Raw genomic sequence first — 25483 nt, 5'->3', positions numbered from 1 at the left:
TCAAAGGAAGGAAGGAAGGAAGGAAGGAAGGAAGGAAGGAAGGAAGGAAGGAAGGAAGGAAGGAAGGAAGGAAGGAAGGAAGGAAGGAAGGAAGGAAGGAAGGAAATTATATTTTAAGCAGACTATGATTGTCCTCCTCCCACTTTTCTGAACTTCTTTTAGGTTTAGCAAGCAGTTAGATACCCACAAGGTAAATGTCCTAGTACATACGCCTGATATCATAAAACTTTATCTGTCATTATAGTTGAATCGTAACAACAGTAGCATATGTCATAGTATCTAGATTGTGACCGACAATGCATCTGCCTTCAGGAAGCTCTGTTGTATTTTCTTTATTTTATGCAAATAAAGCCATAAAAACAAAAGTCTGTATCATCACCTGATTGAAGCCCCTGAAGAAAATTCAAATAAGTTGGGGAACTAAATTCCCATCTGGCAGACGGTTGGAGACAACATGTATAATATTTCACTGAAAAATATTAATGCCACCTGGTTTCAATACAATACCATTAATTCCATCAAAATTAGGCACTGCATCTGGAAAAAATATAAATAATCTCTATACCTTTGACAAGCTATCTAGTATAATATCAATAGACCCCAACTTGCTTCCTAGCATGACTCTGCACAGATGCATAGGATAATAGTGTCACTGGTCATATTTAGCATCTCTTGAAGGGCTTGATCTAGTGCAAAAATGAACAGTCACCACTCAGTGATGATTAAAAGATCACTTCTGTTTTCTCTAGTTTTGGGAAGGAGATTATTGTTATGCAGTACATTGCCACATCACATGATACCCTGACTAACTAAGCCTTCTGGTGATGTCAAACTAGTGATCTTAGCTCAGTGGCATGTGACTGGTGGTTCATATGTGGGGTGGAGCAATTTCCATGGTTTTTATTCTCTGCACACACCCATCTTCTAGGTGACTGCAGGAAGCATCTTCTATGCAGTCAGCAATAATATTTTAATGTCCTATAATATTACGTTCATTACATTATTACGTTCATTATATTATTAACTTATGCCTAACCATCTTGCCAAAAATCATACAACTCCACAAAGTCAACTATTATGGTGAGCATGTGTCCAAATGAAACACTTTTATTATGAACTTTCAGCTCACAGAAAATAACAAAGAATATTATATGCACTCTCACCAGACTTCCTGAGGTTTCTTAAAATCACAGACTGTGGATATATAACTAATAAGCCAGCTGCTACTGGTCAAACGGATAGTCAAGCCTAAAGACGTGAATTAATCGTAGTTACACGAAGAGATACTTTCTTTTTATCACCACAAATCCAAAGTGACGGCCTTGCGTGAGTTTGGCAGGAAAATGCCCCTTCCCCCAGAATAACACTTTAAAAACAAATTTGCTTGCATGACTGGAGATGAAAGCCAGTACCGTCCATTAGTTCCATATGTTTCAGCCTGTCTTTCTGAGTCTGTTTGCTTTCCTAAGACCTAGTACTTTTCAAACAACAAAAAGCTTTCGCGTGAAACACTTTTGTTTGCTGTTCTTCAGATATACAAAAGTTTGCTGTTCTTCAGGCATACAAAAGTTATGACGGCGCGGGGGGATGGGGGGAGCCACATTTAGCAAAGAGAAGCGGGAATGTGCTTGGAGAGATCAGGAGGACATCTTATATACCTTGGCAAAGAGGGACTATCCTTTTCTTCTTGAAAACTGGGAGGGGAGAGGGTGGAAAAAAGGGCAAAGTAGACATGGCGCGTGGCTCGGCTCCGGGTCGGCTCAACGATGGAGATCGGCTTGGGCGAGGGTTGCTGCAGCGCCTCCCCTGGCTGCCTCCCGCATCTCCGCCGGGATTGAGCCTGAGAGGGACTCCGAGGCTGGCGGGCTCCTCCTCCTCCTCCTCGTCTGGTCTGTAGCCCTTCCCCAATCCTCCGCCGGGAGGATCAAGATGGACGGGGTACGGCGCTGTTTGGGTATGGACTGAAGAAGGGGCACAGAGAACCGGGACGCTGAGGGGCGGCGGCGGCGGCTGCTCTGAGGGAAGGGTCGAGGACGCCAAGGTAACGGGAGGAGGAGGAACTGGGACGCTGCGGCCGAGCAGAGCGAGTCTAGCGCCGGCCTTTCCTAAGCGCCAAGCTGGGTCATCCTGTGAGGCCTTCGGCTTGCAGGCCACGCGAGTGCCGCGGCTTTTCCGGGGGAGCGTTGTGGAGAGTTGTGTTGTGTTGAGGTGATTTCGGGACGGCGGTGGGCCAGGCCTTGGGTGGGATGGCTGCTGCCAAGGATGGAAAGGGACAGGCGGGGAGTCTGCTGAAGGAAAGCCCCGGCGGGCGCGAGGTGGTCGTCAGGCCTGGGGAAATGGGGGCGCGAAGGAGGAGGTTCGTGAAGAGGGGGTGGCCGGTTGGGCCCGGAGGGGACCTCTTGACCATATTGAAGGGGTGCCGGGGTGCCTGGTTGCGTGCTTGGCCTAGAATGGAGGAGAGACGAGCAGGTGCCCATGTGTGGCTCATCCAGATTTCTCAGGACGCCGAGTCTGGGCCTGGCCGACTGGAGGGATTAATGCCTTTCCTCTCGACCGCTGCAAACTACAGTTATCCCTGTTCTCATCTCTTTCCTAGAATTAGGGGGCGGCGGGAAGGATTATTTCTGAATTGAGAGACAAAAGTCAGTAGGGCGATCCTGGTTGTCTTACATGGCGTTGCCTTTATTTAGGCTTATTAAAGAGGGCGCCAAGTGAACATGGTCAGACCAGCAGCTCTTCTAACTCAGTTCTTCCTACTCTGCTTGATGGTAGTTTCTCAGGGTCTTGACTAATTTGCAGTTTTAGGGGGCTTTTTCAGACTTTTAGCTAGCGATGCTAGGCATTGAGTCTGGCACTTCGAGCCTGAAAAGCATGTGTCCTGCCACTGAACTGTGCTTTCTTCCCTGTGTTTAATGGTGAAATAGTGTGGATCAAATTTATCTCCTACTTAGTCTTTACATTTTTACTTTTTTGGAATGACTAACACAGTGGTTGCAGGTAATCTCAGTTGAGCCCATAGTGCTTCTTGGGTTAATTTACTTTTGTGCTGTATGTAGGGGTATAGGACTGCATCATCTGTTTAAAAAAACCACATCGAACATATAGAAAGTAGTACTTGGTTTATTCTTTGATCTCAAAGATGCTTTGCTTGGATTTGCAGAGACAGATTTTGTACTTTTGATCAGGACTGGGTTGTGTTTTGTATTTTTAATTTTGTTAGAGTTCACTTTTCTGGACTCTTTTAATCACTAACTGATCACAAGTAAACACACAGGCAGACTTTGCCCACTGAGCATTTGGTTAAGACCACAATTGTTGGGGGAGATTTTTTTCCCCTTCTCTGTTCCTTTCCTCAGTATTATGGTTGCCAAATAAATACTTTGTGTAGTTTTTAACCTTTGGAATCTTTGTAATATATTTGCATTTTAGGAGGATAAAAGGAATGCACTGAATATAATATTTCACTGAAATCAACTGCTCAGAATATGTCTGGCATATTGTGCAGTGTTTGAGATTTGTACTAGTCTAATAGCAGGATGAAGATTGCAATTAGATTTTTGTGCTAGAATACAATGAAAGGGCTTCTGAGACCCCCTATAAAGACTCCTGATTTATAAACAACTGTGCCAACATGCAGATGGAGAATTTTTAAGGATTAGATGTTCTAATTCAGTGTTTCTAATGCCAGAAAACCACATAGGAGATATCTACCCCTGAAGTGAAAACTGCTAGGCCAAATGGCAGATTGGGAAATAATAGGATTAAACTGCACTTCTAAACACACTGATTAGGAAGTAAGCCCCACTGAACTCAGTGGGATTTTTGTAGTGAACAAACACATGTAAGATTTTAACAGTTTATGGTGCTTTATACTTATATAGCAAATTTCAATAGTTTTGTCTAAATGAGTAAGGAATAAAAAGGGTGAAGCTGTTAAAAGAAAAGAATATTCATTTTTTTCTTCCTCATCTTTCTTCAGCATTTAGCCACAATCTAAAACTATTCTAACAATTCTTGAGGCTGAAGAAAGAGTCCTTCTGAGTCTTCTGGATTTTATTTTAATTGTGTTTTTAGTTTGCTACTTAATAGTTTATAGCCTAGAACTGCAAATGGAGAGAGAGAAATCACAGAAGCTGGTGAGGTAGTAGAAGTCATAAATATTTTTATTGTAAGAATAGCAGATTATTCTGTTTATTAATTTAGGAAGAGAATGTTAGTTCTACTTAATCTTTTAGAATTCTGCTGGTCAACAAGTGTCTTCTGTTCTCCCTCCCCTAATGATTAACTTGCCCATTTGTACAATTCTGTGATGTTGCTCCAGCAAAAAAAAAAATGCATGCAGCACCACTTCATTGATTCTACTAGTGGCATTTGGTAGTATTCTCTTACCTTGTAGTGCTGATGCAGCCACTGGGATCAATGTTGTAGCCCCAAAGCCATAATCAGCATAGCAGTTGGAATTAGAGCTGTTTTATGACATAGACATGGACATAAAACAGGGTGAAATTTTTAAAGTCAAGGTTGAAAAAACATTTCACATTCCTAAGGACCAGTAAAAGATTTTAGGTGGCAACTACCTTTCAGATTTTTAGGCCCTAGTGTATTTGTAGGTGCCTGAGTGGTTCGACACGCAACTTTTACAGTTCTGGGAGAAGATAATAGAGCATCACGAATATAGGTTGGTAAGTTCTTCAGGGCCTGAATATTATTCTCGTAGCACTGAATCCCAAGGACATCATTGCATTTAAAGCAAATTTGGAAAGTGTTATAGTTGCAAAAATAGGTGTAAAAATGTCAATGATATCTTCTGAAATCTCAAAACCCAGAAACCCTAATTTATGTAAATTAGGATGTCATTTCAGTGCACTGTGTATAGCTTCTTAACTTTATCTGTTGACGAATAACAGCAAAATGAAGAATGCTCACTTAAATAAAGATATAATAATATATGTAACATACACAAGTTGCAGGTTTGGTGTCCTAGTGCGGATTATATACATTCTGAGTAATAGGTCAAAACTGGAAAATTAATCACCCATCTCTGTCTTTTCAGGTGAAGACTGTCAAAACCTGGAATCCTAGCACAGTGGAAAATTTATTGTGCTCCATTTATTCTTATTGGATATTTTAAAAGATTTCTTTAGTTACTATTGGATTTGAAAACCAGGCATCTCTGAAATCATGGCAGATGTGGACCCAGACACATTGCTCGAGTGGCTGCAGATGGGTCAAGGAGATGAAAGAGACATGCAACTAATAGCACTGGAGCAGTTATGTATGCTGCTTTTGATGTCAGACAATGTGGATCGATGCTTTGAAACGTAAGTGAATTTTCCTTACGATATCTTTGTGCAGGGCTTATACTTCCTGATCCTTTCCTGCTCATAATGGACATTTTTTGCTGGGATCCTGTCACCCAAAATCTATTTTAGCAAGGAATTGTATGACCAACATTATGTTAATACTGGGAACAGTGCAAGCAATGCATTGAAACCACTGATGATCCATAAGTGGATGGACAAGGTGAGCAGGTGTGCTGAAGCTGGTTTTCACGTTGGGGTTGTTGTTGACAACAGGGTCTAGGAGAGTACTGGAAGCTGCTGTAGCTTTCCTGAAACATGTTGCTTTCAGTACATGTTCAGTACATGTCCAGTACCTTCTGAGGATCTGTATAGTAACTTTTAGGTGCTTCTTGCTTGATTTGGTTAAATAAGAAAATGAAATAACAGTTCTATACTGTTCGCATTTTATGGAGGAAGGCTAAAATAAAAAGGGCACTATAAAAATAGACTAAACATCTGTTTTTCCATTCAAACTCTATACCTGAAACAAATGTTTTTAATTTTAAAGAGCTGGCAAAGATGTTGAATTTTAACTAAATTCAACTTCCAGGAGTCAGTAAATGTTTTGTTGTGATGGGAAGGCATAAGAAACCACAGTGCATGGAGAAAAAAAATAACATATGATTGCCTCACCTGTTCTTACAAAGTGGAATTTTATATCTACATTCTGGTGCAAATATCATAACTAACTTTGACACTGCAAACCTATCCAGAGCCCCAATATCCTGTTTTATTTGCCTGCTTCATTCTTTCCTTCCCCATTACCATCTAACCTTTCTTTTATTTTCCTCTAGTCTTCAATTTCATTTATTGACTTCTTTTATACCCCACCTTTCTCCTCAGAGGTGACCCAAAGCAGCTTTCATAATTCTTTTGTTCTTCATTTTATCCTTACAACATGATGAAGTAGATTAGGATGACAGAGCATGACTGGCCCAGGGTCACCCAGCAATCTTCTATGGCAGTGTGGGGCTTTGAACCTAGCTTCCCCAGATCTTAATCTGACAGTTTAGCCACTGCATCACACTGGCACTCAAATTTCCCTCTGTCACTTGCCCTGGAAGCCTCTCTTTGGAAAAAAACCTGTTCAGGTTGCATAAATTGTACAAGTAGCAAGTTGATTAGGTGAGGTGTAAGGTGACCACCGCTGGGCCCAGTCAGCTTGTGTAAGTTTTGAGGAGGTTGCTACTGGGCCCAGGCATGTTGTTTGATATTGAGTTGCTTGGTAGCCCCCGCTGTATGAGTAGCACATATGGTGTGATAGCAATTTGCTGGGTTACTGCTGCTGGGCCTGGCCCCATTGTCGTGCTTCCAGGGGAGGATGTTGGGAAGAAGGGATAGACTGGGAGGCCAGAATAGCCCTGGAGATGATTCTCTGTCTGCCTTTTACTAATAGCAGTCAATGTTTGAAGGCTGGCCATGCTGTTGTGATTGCCTAGCAACCCCTGCAGTGGACACTGAAATCTCCTTTCTTAAAGGTGCTGGTGCTGTTTCTGTTATTTGTTGGAGGGGTTAATATGTATTTATTTAAGTTATATTTATTTCCTTCACTTGCACCACACCTTTCCCTATAATGGGAACCCAAAGCAGTTTACATAATTCTCCTCTTGGCCATTGTATCCTCACAACAACTCTGTGAGATGGGTTAGGCTGAGAATTGTGTGACAGGTCCAAGATCATTTGGTCATCACCATGGCTGAATGAGGATTTGAACCTAGGTCTCTCTGATCATGGTCTGAAACTCTATACCACACAACTTTTGTGGAGTTGGCTTTTGTTGAACTGTAGCGAACAGCTGGACTTGGATGAGTCATCCAAGTCACATGATTGGTTGCTGTTGGGCCTGTCCCTGATGAGTCCTCTCTCAAAGGCCAAACAGCCCTGGAAAGGGCTGTGACCTCTCCTCCTCCCTTTTACTGACAGAAACCAAGGCTTCAATTGGCAATACTGTTGTGGTTGTCTACAAACAACAACTGGGGACATTTGGTTTTCTCTTTTAAAAGCTATTAATGGAGGAAGGGTTAATCTGTTGGGTTTTTTCCATTAAAGATGTTAGATTTTTCTGCAAACTTAGGGCTACTCTCATTTTGGTAGAAATATCTGTCTTATGTGTTCATGGCTGTAATTTCTGGATTTAAGTATCCACAGATTTGGCCATGTTGAGAATTAGGTATATTAATTCATGTTTGGCTTCGCCACAGCAAAAAGGTAACATCTAACCCTAACACGATCACTTTTCAATTTCTCATTGTTTTAAAAAGCTCTGTTTAACTGAATATTGAAGCCAATCTAGAAAGCAACTACTTAAGAAATGAATTAATCTATCATGACTGAGTGGTTTAAAGTAAACCTCAAGAACTTCATTCCCGTGTATTTTAATGTCCTATAGTAATAATAATAAGCCTTTATTTTGCATCAACAATAATCATAATAAAAAACCTGAGATAAAAGGTACACAAATACAAAGGTTTATGATAGAATATAAATTATTGATTGTGCATCACCTCCAGTAAAAATCGTGCTACCAATTCACAAGTTTCATTGTCAGAATTGTCCAGAAGGAAAGGAAGTCTACCTGATTCTCCCATTTCGCTAGGTATCCTTGAAAGAATACTGGAATATTTTGATCTGATATGAGCAAATTTAGGGCAGCAAAGCAGTTGATGTGCCAATGTTTCAATTTGTTGTTCACCACAAGAGCATACCTTTAGCTCATTTCCAAGTTGTTAAATCTGCCACGCAATAAAGCGGAGGGGAAAACATTGAAGCGAGCAAGTGTGAGGGCTCTTCTCTGCATAGGATTAGTCAAAAAATGCAAATAGGGAGCCATCCTGTTTTGATATAGGGGTATTGAAAGATGTAATGTCCTATAGTAAAACATCTTCTGATGTGAAATGCTTAAATTGTACTGTGATGGACCTTTTCAGTTGGACAATTAGCTGTATGAATTTTTGTCTGCTAGAACCATGTGCACTTCGGTCTACTCTTCATTGGGAATATGACTTTAATCTTCAGTTATTCATCTTCCTTATCCTTTGAAACATTTTCTGGCCTTAGTGAAAATATCAGCACTCCAGATTCTGGAACGTTTACATTTTTGCTCAAAAGGATAGATCATGTAGATCACTTAATAACTTGCAGGCCTCACTCTGGAAGGCAAAGCAGCGGGCTCTGCAGCCCAGTTAGCTTTGGATAAGAAAACCAGAAATGTAACTTAATTGACTGTAGACTTTGTTGGGGATAGTCCTGCATTTACTTCATTAGTTGCCTGATGATTCTGGTTCTGTAGCACAAGTGCCATGGGCAAGCTCTGATTTTTGTAGGCCATGGCAATCTTCCATTGTCTTACTTTCACACTGTGGTGGAACTTATTTGCTGTGATGTAGGAGGATATCAGGCTGCTCCTGTACTTTCACTGATCTAATGGGTATTTTTAAGAATTGGAACACTTGGGCTGGTTTCAAATTTATTTTTTCTCTATCGATTATTCATAATTTTGTAAACTGTCATGATTCTCTTTTGTTACCTTTTTTTCTAAAAAAAATATCCATGCATATTTTTAATCTGTTCTTGAAGTGAAAGTTGTACAACCAAAATAACTCATGTTGGGCTTTTCTGAAACTCTTTGTTATGAGAACTATATGTTGTTTTCAAAATGTTGGGGAGGGGGTATTATGTACGTTTAGGCTATCATGATGACAGAGCTATCACTGATAAGCCAGAAGTTAATGACATCCAAGACAGAATATAGCAGCAGTCTCAACTGCAATTGCAATAAAATTCTTTTCAAACACACAAATCTCCTTCTTATGAAGCTTCCTGTTTGTAATAATAAGTATGTATTAAACCGCAGTTGAGGAAATTATAGCATTTAAAGCTCATAATGAAATTTATTTAATTACCTTTGTAATGCTTAACTGTGGGTAGGGTCGGTGTAGTGCAGGGGTAGGGAACCTGCGGCTCTCCAGATGTTCAGGAACTACAATTCCCATCAGCCCCTACCAGCATGGCCAATTGGCCATGCTGACAGAGGCTGATGGGAATTGTAGTTCCTGAACATCTGGAGAGCCGCAGGTTCCCTACCCCTGGTGTAGTGAGTCGATAGCTGAGGCCCATCAGGATTTTAGTGGTTTGTACTACTCAAAAATATTGTTTTAAGTTTATTGGAACATCATAATGATTCTTTGTTTCTTTTAATAAACTTATGTTCATTCTTTAGAAATCAGCTTTTAAAATGTTAAGTTTTAAGTAGGAGTTTAAAATGCTACAGTGCTGGAATTTATAACAAACTTTATATACAACCATACTTAATCAGGTCTCATAATCAAATATGTAAATTTTAAAGCAAATTTTAAAGGATTAGGTTAAGTGTTGGTCTCAGAATTAAACATTGTTCTTTAAGTAGAAGAAACCAGTGCACTTCACATTTTTATCATTCATTTTAAGTTGCAGTCTGTCCTAAGATATAGAATGCACTCTAACCTGGACACTTGCAGTGAAGGAGTTTACAGTGAGTAAAATTGTTGGTAGTAATTGTCCCGTTGTTGGTAATATTTAAGGTAGGAATGTATCCAGGACGGGGCGGGGCCCCTGATGCCTCCAGTTGCACTCAGCTGGAGGGGAAAGGGGAAGATTCTGTGTGATGAGCTGAGCCTGTGGGTCAGGAATGAGGGGGTGAGGCATATAAAGGATATGAGTGACCAACTAACAGCTGTAGGCCAGGAAGGAGGATATCAGGCTACTCCTGTCTTCAGAGCAGAGGCTGTAGGGGTGGGCAGGAAGAAGCATTTTGATGGGAAAAGAAGGGCCAGAGTGAACTGGAACCTTCTTCCCTCTCAACCTTATGCCTTTGAAAGCGGGATTCCAGATACCATCAGCCCCCTCTCCCCTCAATCCCAAGACAACCTTCAGCAGACTTAAACTGTGGTTCTCTGGCTGGCCTTGCGCAGCATTCCCTCCTCATGTAAAGCTGAAACAGTCTGATTACTGTTATAAGTTGGGCCAATTTATTATTGGGGTCATTAGCTGTGGTGACATAAAATTATACGTAACAATGAATATAGAATTCAGACACCGCTTCCAAATATATAATAGATTGGACCCAGTGACTCCTTTCTGCTAAGTGAGAAGCTGCCCTTTGGACAATGTAAATTGTATTGTGTCAGGTGGTCTCAGCAAAAGACACTGATGGTTACAGAATGTTCCCTTGTTCTTTTCTGGCCATAGGAAAGTTGGTTCCCGAGGCCATAGGTCAAGGAACTAATATCATGCAGTGAGGAGAAGGGAGAAGATGGGTGAAAGGAGTTCTGGAAGTGATATTTGCCCATTCCACTGGTGTCAGGGGCAAATATACTTGCTGAGAGGACAGACATGCTGGTGGATGTATGCTGCACAGCTCTGCTGCACCTGACTCATAAGAGGCTGCCACACTGAAGCTACTCCAGTGAAAAAGCAGATGCCAATGCTGCTGGGGGGGTGAGCTAGAGGCATTCTTGAGGGAGGTGCCAACTGTAATCTGCTCCCAAAGGCCTTTCAACCCGGGAACACCTCTGATGCAGCTCTCTGACTAACGCCAGAAAAACACGTGGTGTAAGTCACTTTTTCTATGGAGTTTTCTGGGAAGCATGCTGTAGGCTCCTCCCCCACCTGCATGGTCTTTCTCCAAGTACAGAAAGGATTGTTGGGAGAAAAACGGAAAGATCTGCAGTCTTTGCACCCATGGATTGTTGACTTCAACCCAAACTTTTTAAACTTTCTGCAAATAGTGTATTGTAAATACTACTTCTGTTAATGAAATCTCAAAAAACTATTCAGAAATATTGGTCTGTTTCTAAAATGTTATTAAAAGAGGCCACCAAGTAGTGAGTGGTTAAATATATGTAGAAGTCAGAATATTAGAGTAAACTGTGTTTTTTGTTCAATAACGTATTTTTCAAAAGTAATAAAAGTCATGAATTATGGTGAATATAAAGAAGTTGAGAGAAAATGTGATAGAATATCAGTTTTCAACTATTTAAATGGTGGAGTTCAGGAAAAATACCTTGCTAGCCCATTCATTTTATACTTATTTCCGGCTACCTTTTGTACTATCCCTTTCCTCCCCCCCCCCCCCCCCCGCCCAAAACCCCAGGTTTAAATTGAAAGCATCAGAAAATACTCCTTTTGGGATCTGTTATGTTCTTTTAAGCTGATGGAGTTACAATGCAGTCTTCTAAGAGAGCCAGTATAGTTTACTGGTTAAGAGCCGGTATATTCTAATCTGCAGAACCGGGTTTGATTCCCCACTTGTCCACATGAGCAGTGGGTTCTAATCTGGTGAACCAGATTTGTTTCCCTGCTCTTACACATGAAGACTGCTGGGTGACCTTGGGCAAGTCCTGGGGTCGGCAACCTTTACCACCCAAAGAGACATTTGGACCTGTTTTCCACGGCCCCGAAGATCTACCGAGCCAGAGAGGCGGTTCCGCACGGAGCTGCCTCCAGTTCAGCCCCTCCACTCACCTTTCCTTCCAGCGCTGCTCTGAGGGCCTGCCCGGTGCCGCCGCCTCTTGCGCTGCGGGAGGCAGCGACGCCAGGCACGGAAATCCCCTGTGCCCGACTGAGCTTTTTTCCCAACCTTTTGCCTGCCTTTGGGTGCATCTACATTTGAGGGAAGATTTCTGAATTACCTTTGATACTTTTTCTTACCTTCACCCTCCCTCTCCCACCCACAGTTTGCTTCTCTCACCTAGGGATATCTGTTCATTTTATTAAGCTTCATAGAGTGCTTTTTTTCCTGATGACACTATAAAAATAACGTCAGTGAAGTTTCATGTTCTTCCAGGTTAACTCAAACTCATCAGTGGCTTAAGGCCGTCAGAGAAACTGTGACCAGTCATTTCATGTGGCAGTGTCTGTGTCAGTTGTCTTAAATCCATGCAGCTTGCGAATGTTCCTACTGGTAGTTTGTATCATATCATTAGTTCGTATCAGATCATGTAGCACAGGCCCTGATGAATTTTCTTCTGCATTGTGAGTTATTCTAAAATTTAGGCGCCAGGCTTATTTTTCAGCCTGCAGTGATTTCTGTTGTAATGACTATGCTTTCTTATTGTTGCTACCATAAAGTCTAATCCTAAACTCTTCCCAGTTTCTTCCTATTTTTAAAAAAGCTATAAGAAAAGTATTGTACCAAATTTATAAATATGTGGTAATCCCAGTTGTCATCACTACAAAAAACCATTATCCTGCACCTAAATAAGCTTTTTACTTCTACTGAGAATCATCAAGAAGTTGCTGGAATAAAGTAAAGCTGGAAATATTAGGTCCCACAGTAAAATTCCTAGGTGCCCTGGATTTGTCAAGTCCTGAAGTAGTGTGTGCCACTCTGAATGGTGAGCTTGAATCTTTGTGGTCCATGAAAAAGTCACCATATGGAGGAATTTCAAAAAAGTAGCTGCATTGCATTAGTCTGCTGCAAATTAAATATCTTGTGATGCATTAAAGTTGAATCACTTAACTCATACTCCCACATATAAAGGAAATTCCATAAAGTTTTCCCATGACAATGGCATAGGGATATAATGATAAAGTGGTTGGTCTTACCCTTGTGTTTTCCTGATAAAATTCCTATTCTCTTAATGCAGTGTTAATGCAGTCCATAATTTGATGATTATTTGCATCTATGTAAACATTGTCAAACTTCCTTTCTTACACTTCTTTATGAAATGCAAAACATTTATGGTTTAATCTCTGAATTTGTACCTACCTTTGCAGGGAACCTTCCTCCCTCCCTCCCTTCCAAATGGTCCCAAAGCATCTTACATCATTTTCCTGTTCTTCATTGTGTCCTCATAACAACCTTGTGAGATAGATTAAACTTTGAGAATCTGACTGGCCCAAGGTCACTCCAGGAGTTTGCATGGCATGAATGGAGATTCAGACCTGGATCTCCCAGATATTAGTCTGACTCTCTTAACCACTATACCACACTGGTTCTTATAATGATATTTAGACATGACTGTATTGTGGTAAGGGTGTACTACAAGTGATTTATTGATAGAGAATGTGTTTGAAAAACTTCAGTTGAGTATGTCATCTGCTTACGGAGTGAACAAATAGAACACTAGCCCTATGGACAAACAGTTGGGAGAAATCTTGTCTTATAATGCAGAGAAAGATTTGGTCTAGCTTTAAAAAATACCTTTCATTCTGAACTGATTAGAACATAACCTAAGCTGTTTCCGCAAGGGCGGATAACAGCGGCCCAGGGCACTAAAAACTGCGTCCCTAGAAAGGGGTTTGCATGGCTGGTGCTGCTACATCGCATCAGCGCTGGCCTCTCCACCCCTGAGCGGCTCAGAGGCGCCACTTTCAAACCACGCTCCCCCAGCAAAGTTTTTCCAAAGCAGCGTCTTCCTGCCGGCGCTGTGCGAACAGCACCTGCGGGAAAACATTTCCCCCTCCACTCCCCTCTTCGTTCAGCGTCGCCGTGGAGGGCGGCAGAGACCCGCCCACGCTGCCCCTCTCCGGACCTTCCAGGGGTTTGGAGGGGCAGCATGGAGTGGAGTCCTCTCCTAGCCCTCCACTCAAGCGACGCTGAACTAAGAGGGGTGAGTGGAAGGGAGTCCAGCTCCATCTTGCAGCTTGGTCTCAAGCCCTACCATGCGGCATAGAATTATGCCTGATGGGGGTTCATTGCTACGCCGCCCGTGCACGGAAAGGGCCATGGATATATGAAGCTGCCTTGAACTGAATCAGGCTGTTACTCCATTTAATTCTAGCAGCAGTTTTCCAGGATCTCAGGTATAAGGTATTAACATTTCTGCCTGGTATCCTTTAACTGGAGATTGAATGTGTGATCTTCTGAATACATAGCTTGTGCTGTTCATCAGAACCATGGCTTCTGTTTTTAACAATGAGAATAGATACCTCTGGTGCTGTGAGCAAATGATCATGACTGCTTGATACAATGAAATGTTCATTTTATGACGTTAAGACTGTGTGTGATATGTGTGATCATATGGTGCGGTTGTGCAGTCATTGCTTTAAAAATTAGTTTTGTATTACTATCAACTATTTTGTTTTGTGTAGATCAACTTATAAAAACAACCTGCTACCTAGATTATTTTCCATTTTTATTATAGATAATGAGTCTAGAATGGGATTTATTATTGTAGTTGTAAGTATGATTTCCATATCATGGTTTGAAAAACAGTCTAGATCAGGGTCCCCAGAGCAGTTTACATTTACTTCCCCTTTTCTGTCCTGTAAGGAGACTCAAGGAGGCTTTCCCTTCCTCTCCCCAACTACTTTCCCTTCCTCTCCCCAAAGTAAACACCTTGTGAGGTAGGTGGGGTGAGAGAGTTCTGAACGAACTGTGACTAACCCAGCATCACCCAGCAGGAATGTAGAAGTGGGGAAAGAAATCTGGTTCACCAGATAAGAGTCTGCTGCTCATCCAGAGTTCTCCAGATTAGAGTCCACCTGTTGTTAACCATTACACCCCGCTGGCATTCACCATTACAAAATTGCTGCTGAAGCGGGCGAAGCCAGTCAAAACAGGACTGCCACAGGAAGTGGACCCAACCTTAAAATATCAAAGTGAGAGTTATGCATAATCCTGAAAGCAGCTTTTCTGCAGAGCCTAAGTGTTGGTGGTTAGAGTGCAGACTAGGATCTGGGAGACCCACATTTGAATCCCTCATCCCCCTCTCAGTTGACCTTGAAGAAGTTAGATACTAACAGTCTAACTTACCTTATAGGATGGTTGTGAGGATAAAATGGGAGGAGAGAATATTGTAAGACATTTTGGGCCCCCACTGGGGAGAAAATGAGATGTAAAAGAATAAGTAAACAAGCAAATATTTCTGGCAAAGATCTCATGAAGAAGTATTGTTCAACAGGATGCCAACCAACTCTGTGCTTTGATCATGAGCTGTATGCCCTGCCTGTATATCACAGACTTTCCAAAATGATGATTGCAACCAAAGTTTCATTGAGGGTTTCAGCTGTGTAGTCCAATCCTGAAACTCCCACTGCTTTTGTTGTTTTTAGTAGCATTTTGGTTTTAAGGCTGTTGTCAACTTTACACCATAAACATCAACAAAAAATCAAATTATACCATAAACATCAGAAATTCAGAGCAGAGCAGAAAAGGCTTTCTCCCTGCTACCTGGCAGCAGAACTTGTTTGAGAACAAACCCATGGGAGAGCGGGAGCCTTCTCTGTCTTGGCAACGTCAACTTCTGGCATGGGTTGGGTTTTTGCTGTCGGACACCCAGAACCAAAACAGTTTGAGGGTCGGTGAGAGATAATGGATAAGGCAGGTAGTAGTCTACCTAATCATTCAGCTCAGAGCCTCATTCAGTGTAGTGTTTTGACAGACAGAGCTGGCTGTCAGAGAACAATGAACAGTGAACAGGAGCCGGGAAAGGTGCTGGCCACAGCCACTATACTGCCCACAGATGCTATGTTGGGGAACTCCAATCTGAACTAGTCTACTATTAGTGACTTCTGCGCATGAGAAGTGTTCTATGGGACACAAGCATATGCAGTTGATGGATAATGAGTTTCTTTCTCTCTCTGTCTTCCAACAGGTGTCCACCTCGTACTTTTTTGCCAGCACTGTGCAAAATTTTCCTTGATGAGAGTGCACCAGACAATGTATTAGAAGTAACAGCCCGCGCCATAACTTATTATTTGGATGTATCAGCAGAATGCACCCGACGGATTGTGGGAGTAGACGGTGCTATCAAAGCACTTTGTAACCGCTTAGTAGTTGTTGAGCTGAACAACAGAACCAGCAGAGACTTGGCTGAGCAATGTGTGAAGGTATGTTGTAATAATTTACCTTTGCTGCAGAACAGAAAACTTAGTGAATATCAAGTATGATTACAATGGTGGCGTGCTTATGAGACCAGAATTTAGTGATTTTGAATTTGAAATTTTAACCAAAATAATTTGTGCCAGAAAAGCAAAGCACTTGTCACTAGATGACCTAAAGTCAACGCCTTAGGAGAGCACATTGTATAACAAAATTTCCCTCATGAAGGTGGTTATCAGTCGCTTCTGGTGGGATTTTTATGGCATTTTGATGACTCCTCTGTGAAGTGTGGAGGATCTTGGTGGCTAGAATATCAGTCAAGTAATCACTCTGCATAAAGAGGGATCAGGAGATAACCTGCATTGCTTCAAGAAGTTCTCCTCCTGCGTAAAGCATGAAAACAGGGTTTTGTGACTCACTTGGGGGTTGAGAGCTAGGAAGCTGGATGACAAATGACAGCTCCTGGCCACATCAAATATAACTGGCCTTAACTTCTGAAGAATTAGTTATGTCTGAGAGAATTTTTAAAAAGATCAATTAACAAATTAGTGGGAGACTTTTGGAAAAAAGTATGGAGCAGAGGTTTGATAAAATGAACAGGTTTCCTAAAAATGAAAGCAAATATATCAGAAGATGTTGAGAACCTGGAAAATTCTATAAATTATAATTTGGAGAAATTAACTTAATGACAAAGGGAAAACAAACTTTTAATAGAGAAAGAGGAAGGGACAATTTTAGTTCTACTGAAATTGAGAGAGACAGTTTTATTTGAGATTCAGGGCTGAGAATGCAGATGAAAGTATTAGACAAAAGTTTATTTCTCTGGCAGACTTTCTGGTGTCACAGAGAAAGATATGGAAATTGAAGCTGATAAAGCCTACAAATTAAATTCTAAATATCCTACAGTGATGAAAATCCCAAGAAGTATTTCAATTCAGTTTGTAAGGAAGAGGATGACGATTTATCCTATGACAACATTTTGATACAAGATTGGAAGTGGATAGTGTGGACATAATGGTTTTGAAAGTAATACCTATCAGAGAAAAGAATATGCCGATCAGAGAAAAGTATATGCCTTCCTAGCTGAAAAGTTGTTAAACAGAAGAACATTATGTTTCACTGGAAAAAACTAGAAGGTGTATTTTTTAAGGAGCACAGATTCAGATTAACTGTGATTCAGAAGGCGTGAGAAAGATACAAAAGGGATTTTAGTGATACAGAGACTTCAGAAGACTTAGATCAAGACTAATTAGAAACAGATCATCCACAACAGGGAAAAGAAGAGTAAATGACTGGACTGGATGACAAGAATTGTTAATGCTCTGGAACCCAGCTATGGATTACACATTTCTAATGTGGAATATGAATGGAGCTAAGGCTTCTCAAATGAGAAGGGAAATACTTCATCATTTGAAAAAACTTAAAATATTATTTTCTGTGAGAACCCACATTAGAAAAAAGGATGTAAAATATTAGTCCCATAAATCTTTAGGTGAATAGTTTATCTCAGCCAGTATTAAAAAGAAAAAGAGTGCTGTTATATGTAACCTAAATTTAGGTGCTAAATTGTATTGTCTGGTGAGCTTGTGGGGGTGGAAGTTAACTTTGTGTTGGTAATTTATGCTCCAAACGAAGAAAAACAACTATTTTATAAATAGTGCAGTCCTGAGGTGGAGGGCCAACACTCCTCTGGAGGCAGAGGAGGGTGGCTCCGGTGCCAGGAGGGTGCCAGGTGCCAGGAGGGTGGCTCCGGTGCCAGCATAAATGCTAGTTGCACCGGCATAAAGGGCATGCACACTAGAGCCACACAGCAGCACAACACCTGAGTGCCAGCTCAACCACAGTGCTAGTGTGCGTGTGCAGGAGCCTTTGCCAGTGCTGAAGGAGGTGTTCCTGGAGGTGGGGCTGGCTTAAGTCCTTTTGGGTCAGGAACACTCCCATTTGCTGTCATAGACTTATGCTGGCAAGATCAGTGGTGCAGCCCAGTGAACTGCATATGCCACCTTCCAATGGGAGTGGGGAGAGGCTGCTGGTTGTTCAGTTTGGCTGAAAGAATGGGTTGTGTTGAGGAATGGAAAATTGCTTGATCTAGAACAGGGGTAGGGAACCTGCGGCTCTCCAGATGTTCAGGAACTACAATTCCCATCAGCCTCTGTCAGCATGGCCAATTGGTATGCATATGAATGGTATGCCTATTTATGGTGTGACAAAGTTAAAGTCATAAATGTTTTAATAATCATGATATTAAGAATATCATTCTGAGAATATGGGATAAAATATGCCCATTTATGGTATGGCAAAATTAAGGTCAATAACAGTTTTAATAATCATTATATTAGCCATATCATTCTGAGAACGTGGGTTAAATTTAAACTTGGACTGTGTCAGAAAACACCGAGGTAGCTCTCAACAAAGAAGTTTTATTTACATGAGAAATTATATTTGAAAACAGGTGGGTAACATATTGTGACATTCTAGACTTTTCCTGAGGGGAATATAAAATGAAATCAAGAGAAAAATTAATAGCAGAAGAAAATACCTGTCACTGAATTTTTTAATGCCTAATTGCTTGAAAGATTTAAAATAGATAAAACAGAAAAAATGAACTGACGATTTGTGGCTTTGATTTGAGCAGAAGAACAAGAAAATAGATATAATAAAGGTAGGATTTAAGTGCTAATATCAGTTAAGAATTAATTATTTAGAAGAGCAAGTGATTTGTTCTCATCTACTTCTTGAATGTTTAAGTGAAGACGCCAGAGTTAGATCCTGGGTCCTTCTGGGTTCTAAGAAGAGGTTTTTACCACTGAGCCATGGCCCTAGATTCAAAGGGATGATCCTTCCTAACATTTGCTTGGGCAATAGTGGGGGCAGTTTTCCTAACCCCCACTCCTACTGCATACTTCTGACTGACCCTCATTCTTTTTTTGGGGGGGGGGGTCCTCCTTCCCAAGAGCAACATTTTAGAAGGCATTTTGATGATGAAGTGTTTAAATTTATTTGCCACCTTCCTCTCCTGTAAGGAGTCCCAAAGTGGCTTACAAACTCCTTTCATTTCCTCTACCTGCAAAGGACACCTTGGGAGGTAGGTGGAGTTGAGAGAGTTCTGAAGAACTGTGAGTAGCCCAAGGTCACTCAGCAGGCATCATGGGTAGGAACAGCAAAACAAATCTAGTTCACTTGATAAGATTCTGCTGCTCATGTGTACGAGTGGGAAATCAAACCCAGTTCTCCAGATTAGAATCCACCCTTCTTAACCACTATACTACGCTGGCTCTGCAATGGAGGGTAGAGAGGAGAGAGTAATTTTTATACCCTTTTCAACAAAAAGAACTCAGCAGAATTGTAACTTCATCCACCGCAAGTTGGACCATCTTTGTTTTTGAATGGATCCTAGCACCTACCTAGTTCTGTTAGGTAGGCACTAGGAGAGCATTCTAAAACAAAGATGGTCCAAAGATGTGGAGGATGAAGTTACAATTCTGTTCAGTTCTTTTTGTTGAAAAGGGTATAGCTTAGGGAAACCTTTCTGTTTCACAGTAGTTCAAAAAGTTACACACTGACTTGGTCATCTATTTTGAAGCCTGAAATAATTTTGGTTCCTCAGTGGTAGTGACCACTACTTGGGCTTTCCGCCACACTGGTTTTACATATTTGCTAATATTCCTATAAAGGTTTTCCCTTTGAACTGCTGGTTTTATCATCGTTCCTCTGTGCAGACAATCAGTGATTTCATTTTGACTATTTCAGATAACTCTCTAATTGTTAGGAGATGTATATATGTAACCTCTGTATTCTGCATAAAGTAGGTTTTCTTGTCCCCAAAAGCAGATGTTACATCAGATAGGTTTTTAAGACAAAAAGTTAATGGCAGTTACTAGGTTTGGAAGCAGAAATTATTATTGCATTTGTTATGATTTTAAAAGAATTTATAATTTCATTTTCATCCTAGGTATTAGAGCTCATCTGTACCCGGGAATCAGGTGCTGTATTTGAAGCTGGAGGGTTGAACTGTGTATTGACATTTATTCGAGACAGTGGGCATCTAGTTCATAAAGATACTCTGCATTCTGCTATGGCTGTAGTATCAAGATTGTGTGGAAAAATGGAACCTCAGGATTCCTCTTTGGAGATCTGTGTTGAATCCCTCTCAAGTTTGCTGAAACATGAAGACCATCAGGTAAATGATTCAGAATTATTATAACACATATAATGCCAATGATAACAACATTATACCTTACAACAGCTTTTATGCGTCTATTATAAACAATGCAAGTATGCTGTATCAGAATATTTCCAGTAACCAATGTATGCTAATATTATGAATAGTCACAAAATTATTACAATGAATGTATTAAGAACCAAAGTATCTAACCTGTAAATGTATGTAGATTACAGTGCAGTTGCAATTTCTTCCTGGAGACTATCTTGAATTGTTTTGCTAAATTATGGGGCAGCTGTAACATTCAGGAAGATTGAACTGCTCTTCTTGTGGAATTTTAGTGTTTCCATTTCATATGTCTGATTTGTGTCTGTTACCTTGCATGGAGGCTGTCTGGCTTGATCAGTATAAATGGTAGAAATTGTTTGCACATGCTAGTATGTACACAGTGAGAGGAAGTGTGAGTGAAAGAGCCCGTATTGATATGTTGTTGATGTTGAATCATGTGATAGTTTTTCTTTTGCAGGTATGGGGACAGAGTTGGCCTCATGCCTTGTTGCAGGGGCAGTTGCTAGGTTTGTATTGACTACTGTTGATGTTGAAGAGTTGCTTCAGGTTTTGGAATACACGTCTGTCCTTTCTTGGGCTGTGAGATACTGTTGACAACTCATGCAGTTCAAAAGTTTTAATCCAGGGTACAATACTTTTGTTAGCCTTTATGGTGCTGTGTTCTTTTAACATAAAGCTTTTAGAGAACTCAGCTCATACGTAGTTCAGAAAGTGCTGCAGCAAGAGCTACATTGAACTCCATTTTCTTGTATGGCTGTTCATGAAAACTGTGGCTGACCAGATCTTGCTTTGAGTGAACAATTTTAAGTGTCTTATCAATTGCCTTCTTCAGGTTTCAGATGGTGCACTGCGGTGTTTTGCTTCACTAGCTGATCGATTTACACGCCGTGGGGTAGATCCAGCACCATTAGCCAAACATGGACTTACTGAGGAACTGTTATCTCGGATGGCTGCAGCAGGCGGCACAGTTTCAGGACCATCTTCAGCATGCAAACCTGGACGGAGCAGCACAGGAGCACCATCTGCAGCTGCCGACTCTAAACTGAGTAACCAGGTGTCCACTATTGTGAGCCTGTTATCGACCCTCTGCAGAGGCTCTCCAGTAGTAACCCATGTAAGAATTTCTTTTTTCACTACATAGTCATGTTATAATTTCATTTTTTAAAATCCTGAAAATGTTAGACTGTATATAGCTTGTTGCTAATGTTTTCACTAGACTTGAATCTGTTAAAATTCAGCATTTTCATATGGATGTGAAATCCCTTTCTTATTGGCTTGTCTAAAGTTCTGTATATTTTTATTGTTCAGACTTTTAATTATTTCCAGGATCTCCTAAGATCAGAGCTTCCAGATTCTATAGAGAGTGCATTGCAGGGTGATGAAAGGTGTGTGCTAGATACCATGCGTTTGGTAGATCTTCTTTTGGTGCTACTATTTGAAGGACGAAAAGCCCTGCCAAAGTCCAGTGCTGGATCTACAGGGAGAATCCCGGGGTTGCGTAGGCTGGATAGCACTGGTGAACGTTCCCATCGGCAGCTGATAGATTGCATCCGCAGCAAAGATACTGATGCGCTAATAGATGCTATAGACACAGGAGGTAGGCATAAGAATTCTGTTCTGCATAGTGGTTTCTAGTTGATGACAACACATACTTGTATCCAAATATATGAGTGTATGGATAGTCGTGGTGTTCAAATTGATGCACATGGTACGGTTCACAAGCAACATAAAGTCATAGTTTGCCATTACATAAGTAGGCCTAAGGGATCTCTAAGCTCATCCCCCCCCCTTGCCCTTGCACACAGCCAACCAGTGAAGACCAGAATTCCACAAAGAGGATGGGGAGGGCAACTTGTGGACCTGAGCATTCCCGAGCTTATTTAGATAATAGCAGTCCTGGTGGTTTGTGATATTGTGTGAACCATTAAACATGAATACTGTCTCTTTGTGTACAAGTAAAGTTGTTAGAAGGTTTGATTAACTTGTGTTTACTAAGATTTAATCCTTCCTCTCTTTCTGTTAGGCCCTTTCCGCACGGGCGATTTACAGCGGCCCAGGGATGACAAAAACGCTATCCCTGGGCAGCTGTTCACACAGGAGGCGCTGCTGTTCGCACAGGAGGCGCTGCCCGGGAGCAGTGTGAAGCCGCTCCTATTAACCTTGGAAATCTAGCGAGGTTTTTCTAAAGCACCGTCTTCCTGTCGGTGCGGTGCAAACAGCACCGGCGGGAAGACGCTGCTTTCCCCCTCCACTCACCGTCCTGTCCTTCGTCGCTATGGAGGGTTGCAGAGCCCCGCCCATGCTGCCCTCTGACCCCTGGAGGTCAGAGGGCAGCGTGGGCGGGTCCCTGCAGCCCTCCAGAGCGACAAAGGACAGGACATTGAGTGGAGGGGTTGACCGGAGACCTCTCCGGCTGAGGGGGAAGTGCCAGCCGCTCGCACGCTAGCGTGCAAACGGCCCCCGAGCCTCCGCCGGCATAAATTATGCCGGCGGAGGCTCGGATCCACGCATGTGCGGAAAGGGCCTTTGTTATGGTAACTCAGAAAAAATATATAACTTTGTAAAATCTCTCTTTCTTGGTTTCCTTCTTCAGCTTTTGAAGTAAACTTTATGGATGATGTAGGGCAAACTCTCTTAAATTGGGCCTCAGCTTTTGGAACTCAGGAAATGGTAAGACAACAAATGAAATACTGTCTTGATCTTCTTTGGAAAAGAAATCATGGGAAAAAACTGTTTCTCTTTTATCTGTGTCTTCTCTTGCTTTTGTAAACAGGTTGAATTTCTCTGTGAAAGAGGTGCTGATGTTAACAGGGGTCAAAGGTCATCATCCTTACATTATGCTGCATGCTTCGGAAGACCACAAGTAGCAAAGGTGCATTTTTTCTGTAAACTATTTTCATTTTTTAATAAAAAGGAAAAAAACCAGATTGCCACAGTTTCCTCCATCTTGCCGGATAGGAGAAGCAAATTGCGCTTCAAATTCTCTATCCGCCATACCCATCCTTTTCATTGGGTCAAATCGGCTCCAAAATAGAAGTGTGGATGGGAAAATTATTGTTTCTACAGATATGCATTTTGAAATTGATGTGAATTCTATCAACCATTTCCATACATAGACATTATAAGTCTATATCTGGAACTGAATGTGGACTGTGTATTCTAAATTATTGTGTGGTTTTACATCTGGCTATGCAGTACTTGTGATCAAGAAATCCATAGGGGCAGACATTTCCCCATCCTTTCCTGCCCAGTAGTCAGGCAGGCAAGTTGGGGCGGCGGGCTTGGCTGCTGGGGACTATGTGGCAAATGTGGTGCTACCTCCTGTGGAGCTCTGGGCCCACAGCAAACATGCCCAGACAACTCCATAGGATTTACGCCACTTGTTATCATGGTGTAAGCTGGAGGGCTACCCTGGGAGCATTCCTGGGTCAAAAACCTGGTAGGGGCAGACTTTAGAGAATGCCCCTAGCTTGCCCCAACCCAAGGCAGCATCCTGACGCGGCTCTCAGGAAGGCAGCCTCTTCCAGGTCAGGTGCTGCAGAGTTGTTCAGCACCTGCCTGTCACCTGTTTGCCCCCCCCGGCCAGAGTATGTGCAGGCCTAATGGGGTGGGCAGATATATCAGCATGGACCTGTGCCACTTCCAAAATGTGCTCCCCCCTCCTTCTGGATTGGGCTATTAGTCTTGAGGAAGGTGCAGTCATGGCCCAAGGAACCCATAAATGTGCTATTTCTACACTGACTAGCTTTTTGATCAAAGTAATGTTCATACTACTATCTTAATTTTTGTTTTTAAGACACTTTTGCGTCATGGTGCCAATCCAGATTTGAGAGATGAAGATGGAAAGACGCCTTTGGACAAGGCTCGAGAAAGGGGGCACAGCGAAGTAGTGGCTATTCTTCAGTCTCCAGGTTAGTTTAAAATTGGATGTTGTATTTATTTAGAGCAAATGAATGGAAATATAGCACTGTAGAATTGAGAGTTCTGTATACCAGTTTGTAGTGCAATCAAGGTGAATAAAAAGAAAAGGAGCTGAGCTGCAATGACTCTGGTATATTGTCTTCCCTGTTTCAAAACTAAAATAGTCAAGGAAACATACCACATTTAGCAACAATAGCCACATGTTTCAGTTCCCCAAAATTACTGTTTTATTCTGTAGTACAGCTCGCTGAAAATAACTTTCAGCAGTATTTAAGGCAAAAAAGCAAAGCCGTGAGAGTGGCCTAATTGGACAGTTCCTAGCCCCAGCTCTTTATGAAGCTGCATGTGCATGTAACATCAGTGAGTGAATAGAAGGGGGAAAATGGTAGTCCTGTTGTAACAGGCAGAAGACAGAGTGCTTTCATCAACTTATTAGGGCTACTTGACATTGCCACAGGATTTCCGCATTTACAGCCAGTTTCATCACATGCATAAATTTGGTGTGGTATGTGCACATAAAAGCACATTTTATTTGTTAAACAAATAATAAACTTATTTTTTTCAAAGAAAACCATAGGAATGGTAGGAACCATAGGAATAATAATCAAGCGCTTTGCCTCTGCTTTGGTTGTCTGGGTAAGAACTTCTGTAGTTGAGAGCAATGTTATTTCAACAGGGAGAGCTCTAAAATTCCTTAATAGAGTTGTAAATAGCCTCTGAAATATGTTACCTGTGTGTCAGCAAGCCTTCCTCCTAGAACTATGTGCAGTTTTCAAAATTTCTACAAAAAATCTGACATTGGTAAAAGAATTGAGTTGGTCCTGTCATGTGATGGTGGAAGAGAAGTCTTACTTTATGAGGTTCCATTTAAACCATAAATCATTTTGCAATAGCTACGGTAAAGTGTGTGTTTTTTTCATTTCCAATCAGTGTGTTCAGTTTGGAGAAGTGATATGATTCAACTGAAGAAAACCACTATCCCAGCTTGACTGCATGCTTGCTGAAGTATACTTCCTGTGTTATGCATTACATAAGCAGAAATGAATGGTAGTTTACAATCAAGTTGACTGAGCAGAGTGATTTACAATCAAGTTGATTTGCAATAACTGACTGGCATTTCCACTTCAGAGAGCCCTAGCATAAATGGAGTTGTTTGGTGTGTCCAATCTAATGTCCCTTTCTCAG

The 25483-nt window shown here is 41.5% G+C and overlaps 1 protein-coding gene across 8 annotated transcripts in view; it reads left to right on the top strand.

The window, feature by feature from the left end:
• Nucleotides 1-25483, top strand: part of HECTD1 (HECT domain E3 ubiquitin protein ligase 1) — a 71237-nt gene that overhangs the window by 1547 nt on the left and 44207 nt on the right. For 5 of the 8 annotated variants that reach the window (XM_048484731.1, XM_048484730.1, XM_048484733.1 and 2 more), the window contains 8 exons: nt 5054-5321; nt 15920-16154; nt 20099-20326; nt 21210-21491; nt 21686-21974; nt 22971-23047; nt 23151-23249; nt 24174-24288. In XM_048484731.1, the coding sequence (XP_048340688.1) occupies nt 5182-5321; nt 15920-16154; nt 20099-20326; nt 21210-21491; nt 21686-21974; nt 22971-23047; nt 23151-23249; nt 24174-24288 (1465 nt within the window). In that variant the 5' untranslated portion in view covers nt 5054-5181. Of the gene's footprint in view, nt 1-1874; nt 2042-5053; nt 5322-15919; nt 16155-20098; nt 20327-21209; nt 21492-21685; nt 21975-22970; nt 23048-23150; nt 23250-24173; nt 24289-25483 lie in introns of those variants that run through there. The other 3 variants (XM_048484736.1, XM_048484732.1, XM_048484728.1) reach the window with 2 other exon arrangements.

Source organism: Sphaerodactylus townsendi, linkage group LG02 (genome assembly GCF_021028975.2).
Source record: "Sphaerodactylus townsendi isolate TG3544 linkage group LG02, MPM_Stown_v2.3, whole genome shotgun sequence".
Classification (NCBI taxonomy): Eukaryota; Metazoa; Chordata; class Lepidosauria; order Squamata; family Sphaerodactylidae; genus Sphaerodactylus; species Sphaerodactylus townsendi.
This window is presented reverse-complemented; position numbering and strand designations above follow the sequence as displayed.